The 9,978-nt window shown below is 64.1% G+C and overlaps 5 protein-coding genes across 5 annotated transcripts, besides 10 other annotated features; all 5 read right to left on the bottom strand.

Moving 5' to 3' along the window:
• On the bottom strand, positions 1 to 327 carry Tco025E_07841 (dihydroorotase; the record flags this gene model as incomplete). The annotated part of the gene is made up of 1 exon (XM_029374700.1): positions 1 to 327. A coding segment is annotated over one exon (327 nt), but the record flags the coding sequence as incomplete, so codon positions are not given.
• Positions 328 to 378: 51 nt separating this feature from the next.
• Positions 379 to 410: a microsatellite.
• Positions 411 to 468: 58 nt separating this feature from the next.
• Positions 469 to 495: a sequence feature (GA-rich).
• Positions 496 to 563: 68 nt separating this feature from the next.
• Positions 564 to 588: a microsatellite.
• Positions 589 to 979: 391 nt separating this feature from the next.
• Tco025E_07840 (putative ubiquitin hydrolase, putative,cysteine peptidase, Clan CA, family C19) lies at positions 980 to 5,434 on the bottom strand (the record flags this gene model as incomplete). The annotated part of the gene is made up of 1 exon (XM_029374699.1): positions 980 to 5,434. The coding sequence occupies one exon, from the start codon at positions 5,432 to 5,434 to the stop codon at positions 980 to 982; it is 4,455 nt and encodes a 1,484-aa protein (XP_029225189.1).
• A 73-nt stretch (positions 5,435 to 5,507) lies between these two features.
• Positions 5,508 to 5,554: a microsatellite.
• A 123-nt stretch (positions 5,555 to 5,677) lies between these two features.
• Positions 5,678 to 5,748: a microsatellite.
• Positions 5,749 to 5,800: 52 nt separating this feature from the next.
• Tco025E_07839 (uncharacterized protein) lies at positions 5,801 to 7,174 on the bottom strand (the record flags this gene model as incomplete). The annotated part of the gene is made up of 1 exon (XM_029374698.1): positions 5,801 to 7,174. The coding sequence occupies one exon, from the start codon at positions 7,172 to 7,174 to the stop codon at positions 5,801 to 5,803; it is 1,374 nt and encodes a 457-aa protein (XP_029225188.1).
• A 72-nt stretch (positions 7,175 to 7,246) lies between these two features.
• Positions 7,247 to 7,270: a microsatellite.
• Positions 7,271 to 7,414: 144 nt separating this feature from the next.
• Positions 7,415 to 7,439: a microsatellite.
• A 169-nt stretch (positions 7,440 to 7,608) lies between these two features.
• On the bottom strand, positions 7,609 to 8,040 carry Tco025E_07838 (uncharacterized protein; the record flags this gene model as incomplete). Its single annotated transcript, XM_029374697.1, has 1 exon — positions 7,609 to 8,040. One exon carries the CDS (start codon positions 8,038 to 8,040, stop codon positions 7,609 to 7,611), a length of 432 nt encoding a protein of 143 aa, XP_029225187.1.
• A 150-nt stretch (positions 8,041 to 8,190) lies between these two features.
• Positions 8,191 to 8,240: a sequence feature (A-rich).
• Positions 8,241 to 8,541: 301 nt separating this feature from the next.
• Tco025E_07837 (transaldolase) lies at positions 8,542 to 9,537 on the bottom strand (the record flags this gene model as incomplete). Its single annotated transcript, XM_029374696.1, has 1 exon — positions 8,542 to 9,537. One exon carries the CDS (start codon positions 9,535 to 9,537, stop codon positions 8,542 to 8,544), a length of 996 nt encoding a protein of 331 aa, XP_029225186.1.
• A 160-nt stretch (positions 9,538 to 9,697) lies between these two features.
• Positions 9,698 to 9,726: a microsatellite.
• A 162-nt stretch (positions 9,727 to 9,888) lies between these two features.
• Positions 9,889 to 9,916: a microsatellite.
• Positions 9,917 to 9,978: the final 62 nt, after the last annotated feature.

The raw sequence follows: 9,978 nt of genomic DNA, 5'->3' as shown, positions 1-9,978 counted from the left end.
GCGAGCCTTGAGAGCTGCGTGCTGCGGCTGCGTCCACAGCGCCTCCAGCTCCCGCAGGTGCTCGTGGGCGGTGGCGCCAAAAAAGAAGCGGATGTCGCATAACGCCTCCACGGCCTTGGCGCGGCGCACCTTGTCTGCGAAGGCCGCGATGGTCTGCGTCGGCGGCTTCGTGTTGGGCATGTCACACACCACCCCGATGCCGCCAGCGTGGGCCGCCGCGGCCTCGCTCCGCATGTCGCCCTTCGCCTCCAGGCCGGGCTCGCGGAAGTGCACGTGGCAGTCCACAAGGGTGGGCAGCGCCACGCGTGTCGCGGCCGTGGCTTGCATCCCCCTCGTCCCGTGTGCCCGAGCCGCTCCCAGTCGGGTTAAGCGTAACGTCACCCCCGCACACACACACACACACACACGCAGTCCACCGGGGCGGCAAGCAGCAGCTTCTACTGCGAGTTCCCAGACACGGCGCCGCCACTCTCTCTCGCTCTCTCGCTATCTATCCCGAAGCCAGAGGCCACCACCCTGGCGATGGTCGCCGCAAGCCACTCCGCAAACACGACAGGCAGCAGGAGAGAGAGAGAGAGAGAAAGCAGAATAGGAACCGGCAGAGGTGCGTCGCCCACCGCGCCCGGCGGCGCCTCAAGAAGAAAAGAGAGAACGTGTGTGGGGCGACCGCAACGGCGCATAAAACACAAAACAACAACAGCAAGTTTCCCGCCTCCTCCACGGGAATGTCAGACGCCCTTTTTTGTCTCCTCCCATCCCACGGCAGTCACCTGCGGCCACGCCGGTCCGTTTACTTCAAGACGCAGTGGCGAAGCCAAAGACGCGGCACACAATCACAAACCCATGGAATAAAAAGAAACAAAAAAAAGCAAAGAAACGGGAGCCTCCGGCACACTTTGTTGCCTTTTTTTTTGGTGTTTTTTGTTTTCGTCCTTTACGTTTCACACGCTTTTATTGTATTTACTGCAGGCACCGCGGCCTACTGCTTAAGGGGGCCCTCGCACATCTCACATCGACGCCGCCCTGCCGGGTTAAGGAAGGTGCAGACGTCGCAGGCAACCTCCGCCTTGGTCTCTGCAGCGGCAGCGCCAGCAGCAGCGGCAGCACTGCTGTCCTGTCGGCGTTTGTCAACAGCGCCGTAAAGCCGGGTCGCGCCAAACGCCGTGACGCTCTCTTGGAGCGGCGGCTGGAGCAGCTCTGCCGGCACCTCCTCCCAGACCTCTGGCACCTCCACGGCATCTGCAATCTTAGCCAGTACGCGTTCCGTGGCATTCACGGTCAGTGCGTCGCCAGAGCTAAGACCGTAGTCAAACAGGGTGCCGTCGTCCTCGTCATCGACCTGCGACGACGTTGGCGCTGCGGTAGCATCAAGGGCTGACGGAGCTGCGGCGTTCCGAGCACCAGAAGGTCGTGAGTTGTGTCCGCCCTTCTCCACGGTGCACGTCCGCTGAGTCCGCAGTGGCTTACGTCCGCGGAGCAGCTCCATCTCCTGCGGAGGCAGCAGGAGGCCGTGGTTTTCCGCCACCAGCCGCGAGATGGCCTGCTTGAGCTCCCCCAGCGTGGTGGTGTGATGCAGGTCTCGCAGCACGTCACTGGCCTCGTAAAGGTTTTTTCGACTCCGGCGAAGGCGCAACTGTAGCCTCAGCGAGCCGTTGAAGAAGCACCGCATGGACTCCTTAACTCCCTCGAGAAGCGCCGCTGCACAGTCGTCGCAGGTGGGTGGGGCAAAGCCACGGTCTGTGTTTCGCTCCACAAAGAGCGTCGTCGTGCCGGGATTCACCCGGCGCAGGAGGTCGTCCGCGTGTTCGTCCTCTGCAGGAGGTGGGGGCAAAAGCATTTTGGACTCTCCATACGTCTCGAGGAGGTCTATAAACTCGGCCAGCGGCAGCAGCAGCAGGGGCGGAAGCAGCGACAGGCTGTCGTCGTCCGGCGCAGTCGCCTCAGGCGCCGCGTCGTCGGAGGTGGAACGCCGGCGCAGGATCTGCACGAGGTGCCTGGCAACCGACCTTGCCTCCCAAAACGGGTCCGCCGGGTTGAGGAGGTGCGGGGCAAGGAGGGTTCCGCCGTGCGGGCAGCGCAGGGCCTCGTGGTCCATGGGCGGCGGCGGTGGGAGGGCGCCGTCCACGTCCATTGACCAGCGCCGCCAATGCGCCACCCACCACATCGGGACGCAGCCGTAGCTCTGGCACAAGTCCGGGCAGGCCGCGGCACGCGCGGCAGCGAGCGCCTCCTCCGCCTGCTGCAGCGGCGTGGCAACTGCAGGAAGTGATGGGGGCGGCACCTGTGCGGCGCCCTGTGCGGCGGTGCGGCTGCCAGCATCTTTGGCTCGCCGCCTATGCCCGCCCCGACGCACGCGCTTCGCCTCCCACGCCGCCGCCGCCTGCCGCTCCTCCTCCGCCGCCCTCGCAAGCGTCGCAACCTGCGCCTCGAGGGAGGCAATTACGGCAGCCTGCTGCTTCTCCCACGAACGGTGGTGGTCACGGTGGAGGCGTTCGAGGTTCCGCTTCCACATCAGCCGATTCGGGTGCTGCTCCCGCATCTCCGCCGGCGTCATGGCGAGAGCTTGGGCCGCGGCCGCCAGGGTGGGGAACCGCTTTGCCTCACCGATCCTTGACATCCGCGCATGATGGCGCTGCGCCGTCGAGCTGACGGTGTCCTGAATGCAGCTGGGGCACCTGGAGGTCTGCTCCACGGGGAGGTACGGCAGCAGCCGCTCAAGAGACGCGGCTCCGGCGTCGTGGTCGCCGGCGGAGCAGAGCGGCATCACAACGCACTCGCGCAGGTAGCGCCAAACGGCCGCAGGCACAACCTGCACCGCCGCGGAGGGCGCCAGCAGGCGATGCTCACAGAGAAGTTTACCACATTCCGGGAGCAACAGACTGGGCACCTGCTTATCACTACTATGCTCGACCGCCGCCTTCTCCATGCGTGAGGCGGCTACGAGTCCGGTGAAGCCTTGGCGGCGCACTATCTCCTTCCACTTGGCATGCGCCGCACGGAACCCCTCCCAGAACTCCAGCACATCGTTGCTTACATACACCGCCGCCTCTTCTGCGCCTCGCGCCTCACTGGGCGCAGTGGCGGCGTTGTTCGTGGCCGTCCGGTCGCTGCCGCAGTTGGCATTCGGTGCAGCCTGCGTGCCGCCAAGCATTGCCACCGCCGCCCTCTCCTCTTCCCATGATTGCTTCAGCCGCAGCACCTCCGCCGCCATGGTCCTTGTGCAAGCCTCACAGGCGTACTCGCCGATGCGCCAGCCGAGACTGGCGGGGGACGCCTCTTCAGCATTGGGAAGCGTCGCGGCAAGTGAGGACATGGTGTTCAGCAGTGAGGCCAACCCCGCCGATAACGCGGAGGGCAGAAGTTTGTACGGGGCCCAAGGGGCCAACTTGCCGTGGGGACAGCGCAGCGATTCCATGTGCGCCAAAAGCAGCTCCCGCGGGGGCTCCTCGAACAGTAGAGTGTCTGCATTGGCTACTTCTGCACCTCCGTCCCCGTCGCCTCGCCGCGTGGCGGCCGCGCCATGCAGCGGCTGCGTGGAGGCTGCGCCGCCTGCCTCCTCCCAAGTCTCGGGCTTCGGCAACGAGGACGAGTTGGAGGGATCCGCTCCCGGCATTTCATCGAGATCCAGGCGACTGCTGGCGTTGTTTCGCAGCCGCTTCTTTCGCTTCTCGCCATCCTTGTGCCGCTGCACGTCCACGTACGCCGGCAGAAACCCGCGACCAAGAAGGCGTAGCCAGCTCGAGGGCACCGCAAAGAACTCCCCAAGCTCACTGCTGCCAGGCACACCCGCCGCTTCCTCCTCGCTGCCGCTGGTGGTGGCGGTGGTGGCGCCGTTGCCTGCAGTACCCCCAAAGAGCTTTCGGGCGAGCTCTCCCCATTGTTGCAGAAAGGCTGTGACCTCGGCGCGGCGCATCTCCCAGGTTTGCCGCCGCACCTCTAATTCATGATTCAGGCGCTGCACGTGCCGCAGCAGGCGCGGCGGTAACGCGACGGGGGTCACAGCCGCTTCGTTCCTTGCCTCATCCGCCAGCTGCACCACGCCGGCCTGCACGTCTGCCGTGGTCGGCCCACGCGGGCGGCGCTGGTAGACCAGCATGTAGGCCTCCTTCGAGGAGGCCCGCGTGCCTTGAAAGCGGTGTTGCAGCCTTGCCACCTCGGCATCGTCAAAGCGGTACCACCCCGCCGTCGCGTCAAGCTTGCCGTGGAAGGTGTAGTGGCCGGACACGGCGGTGTCGCCAATGTGGTTCACAACGCCCATGAGCGCGTAGTGCGCCGCATCACGGGCGCTTGTCGTAGTGACGGGAGAGTCACTCCCTTCACTCCCCTGCTGCTGCTGCTGCTGCTGCCACCGATTGGTGTAGTCCGTGAGGTCCCACTCAAGTGGGAAGCTGACGGGCCGCGTCACCTTCTCCCGCCGCTGGGTTTGCGTGTCGAAGGTGAAGCGGTTGAGGTGCAGGACAAGCACCTCCGGCAGCGTTCGCAGGTATTGACACGAGGACGCCGTGGTGGTGAGGTTGCACCCATCGCACATAAACCCCTCCACCTCCTCCGGCTGCAAGAAGGTGCTCAGTGCCTCCTCAACGGAGCTCTTCACGGGAAGCGAGAGAAAGAAGAAGGGCTCCGCCCGCTTAAAGGCGCGGTGGCAGTTGCCACAGCGACGGTCGTAGAGCAGCGTCCCCTCAAACGTTTGCTTCACCGCTGTTCCGCCCTCATGCTGCAGCCAAGTGAGCAGTAGAGCAAAGAACTCCTGTGCATCCTGCTGAACTTGCGTGTCTAGAGAGAGAAAGGCGGCAAACGGCTGTGCATTGGCCCCTGTGCCGTCGCGGGTGAGGGCCATTTCCGCGAACAGTTCCCCTAAGCCAGATGCCTGCAAGGCCTGCGTCATGGGTCGCGCCGCTTCCTCCGCCTCCGCCTCTGTTCTCTGCGTCGCGTCGTCGGTTATCTCGCACAAGTGCGACTCCGCGGCGGAATCGGCGCAGGCGCTCAACACCTCGTGTCGCACGCGTGGGATGTTAAAGAGAAGCTGCAGGATGGCATTAAGGTAGCACGTGTTGCCCAGATTGCGTATGCCGCGACGTGGCAGGGGCGCCTTCGCACGCGCCAGCGCATTCGCGGCGTCCTCCGCGACGGGGCTGCCTGCTTCCGGCGGCGGCGGCGGCAGCAGCGCGGGTCCGGCGCCCATGACGTCTGCCACGCAGTCCTTGAGCACACAGGCGCTGGTGGCGAGGTCCAGGAAGCCGGCGAGGCAACGGGGGGCGGCAACGCAGTTCGCGTGGCGGTTACGTGCCGTGCTGTGCCGGCAGAGGCACGGGGTGTTGAGGCGGTAGGCGGCGCGGAGGACGCCAGCGGGGAGCGGCACCGCCGCCCCGCCGGCCGCCTGCGCAGAGCCGAGGTGCGCGGGCAGTCTGGCGACCCACGCGTCGGCCTCCAGCATCGCGGTTCAAAACGTGGCTTCGCGCGTCTGTGACGCGGGGGCAGCAGCCGTTGATGGCGGGGCGGCACCGCACGAGAGCGAGCGAGAGCAAAAAAAAAACAGAGAAGAGAAGAGAAGAGAAAAAGGTGGCTGAATCACCATCACACGGGAACACGACGACGCACCGCCGGCCCCGCGCAAGCATGGCGCGGGGGGTGAGAGGAGAGTCGCGAGGCACGAAGGGCGCGTGAGACGGGGGTGGGGAAAAAAGACAAATCCAAACACGAAGGAGAAGGAACCAACAACAATAACAAAAACGCACACACACACACACATTCCGTGCGCACACGCCCGCGCGGCAGTATCTCGTCCGCGGTGGAGCGGTGCTCAAGACAAGAGCACCAAAATGGGATAGCCGTCTGCGGCGGAGCATCGCGGCTGCAGCTTCTCGCCGCCCTTGACCTGCGCCTCCGCCGCCGCCGCCTCCCCAGCCGTCAGGGCGACATCTGTGAAGGGCTTCAGCACCACCAACTGCCGCCGCTCGTAGCGGCGAAACAGTGGCAGCTGCCGCCTGTGATGCTGCGAGGAAAGGCGGCGGAAGAAGCACCGCTGGAATCTTCCAGCAAGCTGTGGAACCTCCGCGTGGCGCACCGCCGCATTCTCCGCGGCGTGTGACCCCGCGGCGTCGACGCAGCGGGGGCGGGCGTTCAGCGGGATCGGCGTCCCCACAGGTGCATCCGCGGCTGGAAACGTCTCCGACGCGTCCCCCGCCCGCGTCCCGTGCGGCTCCGGCGGCACGAAGTAGAAAAAGTTCGTCTCGGCGTCGTGTTTGTGGCGGAAAAACGTGTTTGTCGTGCGCTCGTGCTCCGCCGGGGCTCCCGCGAGCACCCAGGCGTCGTCGTACCCCGGCACCGCCTCCTCCCGCCCCATGAAAACGTTCCCCAGCAGCACGTCGGGGCGGGCCACCTGCGAGAGGAACGTCAGCGCCACCTCGCGGTGCGGGTCCAACTGCCCCTTCACCCGCTGCCGCGCCGCAGTCCCGGGCGCCGCCCGCAGCGTAAAGGGGCTGCCGTTCGCACTCACGTCGGGCGACGCAAGCGGCTTCCCCCCCACCGCCAGGCTCTTGCCGCGGTAGGAGAGATCCACGTTTGTCAGGACAAAGCGAAGCCCGCCACCAGCCCCGCCAGCAGCCGCCGCCTTGCTGCTGCTGCTGTTGCTTGCGTCATGGCCAGACTGAGCGGTGGAGATGAACTCGGCGGTGAGCGAGGGGCACGCGGGAAGCAGACGGCCGCCCCAAAGCGAGTCACGGCGCCTGAACAGCTGCAAATACCCACAGCGGCCGTTGCGCACCGCCCCAACCTGCTCGTACTGAGGGTTGTCGCCGGCGGCAGCTGTGGCGGGCCCGGGTCGCAGGTTCTCGCCATGCGGCTCGCTAATTTTGTTGGGTGCCGAGCGACCGCAGAGCGCCTCCGCCACCTCCGGTAGAGAGTCCTGCAGCGCGACGATGTCCGGGGCGGCCTCCTTGATTGTGGCGCAGATCAGTGGAATGCGCTCCTGCATGGAGAGGCGGCGGCGGCAGCGGCGGTGCATGTGCCCAGCACCGTCGACGGACCACGAGAGCAAAGAAATCGGCGGCGCCGTCGACACCGCGCGCGACATCCCCATCGTCGCTGTGGCGGCATCCACGACAGCGATGCAAAACGCGGCCGCAAAGGGAGGCGCGGGCCGCAGCGCACCGCGCCACCCCGACAGTCGCCGCATCCCTCTTGCTGGGCTGCTCTTCCTTCTCTTCGCAACCAGAATGAGTTGGTGGGGCTCAGGCGCGTGCAGCGTGGGGGGGGGGGAAGGAGGGAGGGAAATTCCAAAGGCAAAGGGATAAGCGGCACCCAGAGTGTCAACGAGCGAGAGAGAGAAAGAGGGGGGGGGGAAAAGAAAAAGAAAAAACAAACACAATGGTGACGATGATGAACGCAGCACGTACACGCACGGTGGCGGAGAGCCAAAAAAAAAAGAAAAATAAAAAAAAGCATCGGGATTCCCCTGGCAAGACATGCGCCTCACTCCCTCTCTTCCTTTGCGTTTTTCTCGCGTCCGCCCGCATTCGGTCCCCCTCCCCCTCCTCTCAAATTATTTTCTTTTCTTTTTTTCTTGCTTGTTAGCCTCCTTTAGCTCCGCGGCCATGCAGCGTCTCCCTCTCACGCGCCAGAAGGCAGCCCCCCGGACCCCAACAGAGAGGGCGACGGAGAGGCGCCGCTTCGTTGCCTTCCCTTTTCCCCAGCCCTCGGAGCAAAACAAAAAATAATGATAATAATAATGCGCGGCGTCGCCAAGAACGCGCCCGCCGCCGTCCCCTCCCCGTGCTGCTCGCTGTTTCGCGTGGCCAAGTAAAACAGGAAACAAGCAAACTCCAAGAGCGGGAAAATTGACTGAAATCCACCGGCCCCGTGTCCATGGAAATAAACAGAGGCAAAAACGGCGGCAATGCAGAGACACATGGAGTAATAATAACAACGGGAACGCGAAGCATCCCCCACCGCGCCTCCTCCTCCTGCGTTCCGCGACTTGCCCCACGGCCGACCCAGCGGCGCGAGGGAAGCCTCAGCATTCGCCTCTTCCCCCTCCCCCATCGGCGCCGCCGCAACTGCCCGTTGCGGTCCGTTGAATTAAAGCGATTTCACACGCCGCGCAGCTTGTGCAGATAAAAGGAGGCTCCTGCGTGGAGACGAATAGGGCGCATCGAGGCGCGCAAAATGCACACGTGCATGCGATCACAAACATTCGTTTTTTTTTCTTTTATTCTTTTCGTTTCTTTTTTCCTTTTCCTTTTGTCAGCGTGCGTATACGTATCGTCACACGTGCCTGCATGGCATCTCTGTTGTTTTCATTGCTGTGGTGCCGGAGGCGGCGGTAAAAATGAGTGGGGAATATTTATCCTTCCTTTTTTTTTTGGCATGATTTTTGTTTTTCTTCCTTGTCCCTTTATTAGCGTTCAGTTTTCGTTTTCTTTTCCTCCCGTTTTCCTTTTGTTTTCTTTTTCCTTACCTTGACGCGTGTGCGTTGCTATCTGTCGCCTTCCCGGTCTCCGCCTTGCTCTTAGTCGGTGGAGGCGTGTGTATTTGCCCCGCCGCCTACAGCAGTGTTGCGATGTGCGCCTCCAACTTCTCCGTGTCCTTCGCGAAGCCGCGGATGCCCTCCTCGAGCTTGTCCTTCGCCATCGTGTTGGGCTCCCCCGCGAAGAGTGACTCCGGCCCCGTGAACTCCGGCAACTTCTCCGTCGTCTCCGTGAGGTGCGCCGGGTCGAGTTTGCGTGGGACGGCGCCGGTGGCGGCGTCGAGCTCCTCCAGCAGCTTAGGGGAGATGGTCAGCTTGTCGCAGCCCGCCAGCTCCAGCACCTCCCCCGCGCTGCGGAAGGAGGCGCCCATCACGACCGTCTTGTAGCCGTGCTGCTTGTAGTAGTTGTAGATGCGGGTGACGGAGACGACGCCGGGGTCCTGGGCGCCCACGTAGCTGTCGGCCTGCGCCGGGTGGTGGGCCTTGTACCAGTCCAGGATGCGGCCGACGAAGGGGGAGATGAGGCTGACGCCGGCCTGGGCGCAGGCAACGGCCTGCCCGAAGGAGAAGAGGAGCGTGAGGTTGCAGTTGATGCCGTCCGCCTCGAGCTGGCGGGCCGCCTGGATGCCCTCCCACGTGGTGGCCAGCTTGATGTACAGCCGGGACCGCGCGCAGCCGCACTCCTCGTAGAGCCGCACGAGGTGGCGCGCCTTGGCCACCATCCGCGCCGTGTCGTACGAGAGCCGCGCGTCCACCTCCGTGCTCACGCGCCCGGGGACGACCTTCAGGATCTCCACCCCGAAGCTCACCGTCAGCTTGTCGACGGCCAGCTCCAGCAGTTGCGCCTTCTCGTCGGCGCCGGGCGCCAGTCCCTCGCGCAGGCGCTCGACGTTCTCCCTCGCAAATGCCACCGCGTCGTCGATAAGTTTGGCGTACTGCGGCAGCTGACTGCCGGCGAGCACAAGCGACGGGTTCGTTGTGGCGTCCTCCGGTCTAAACTTCGCCAGCAGCGAGAAGTCGGCGGTGTCTGCCACGACAACCGTGTACTTCTTGAGTTCCGCCAGCTTCGACATGACCAACACGCGCCTGACTTCTGGTTCCTACTTGTTTTCCCTTCCTTTCCTTTCCTTGTCTACCGCTATTCTCACACCACGGCTCTCAGAGCGATGTTGCTGAAGTGTTGCTGTCGCACGTCCGTAGCGAGTGGCTTTAGCTCCTTTTTTGATATATATATGTGTGGGTGCGTGCGTGTGTGTGTGTGTCTCTCTCTTGCCGGTGGCGAGGGGCGCGTGTGCCCGCCGCCGACAGCGGGAGGATGACAAAAGGGGGAGGGGAAAACGAAGGTATGGGGCGGAGCCGCAGATGCACACGCAGCCGCCTCGCCGGAGTGACGGCAGCCGAGGAGCAAAGCAAACACTGCCGCATCTCCCTCTCTCTCTCTCTCTCTCTCTCGTGTCGTTGTTGGATCTTCTACATATACTCACTATGCGAGGCACGCCACACACACACACACA

Source organism: Trypanosoma conorhini (assembly GCF_003719485.1).
Source record: "Trypanosoma conorhini strain 025E chromosome Unknown Tco_14.4_contig_00645, whole genome shotgun sequence".
In the NCBI taxonomy this organism is placed as follows: Eukaryota; Euglenozoa; class Kinetoplastea; order Trypanosomatida; family Trypanosomatidae; genus Trypanosoma; species Trypanosoma conorhini.
Note: the sequence above shows the minus strand (reverse complement) of the source record. Positions and strands in the feature narration are given on the sequence as shown.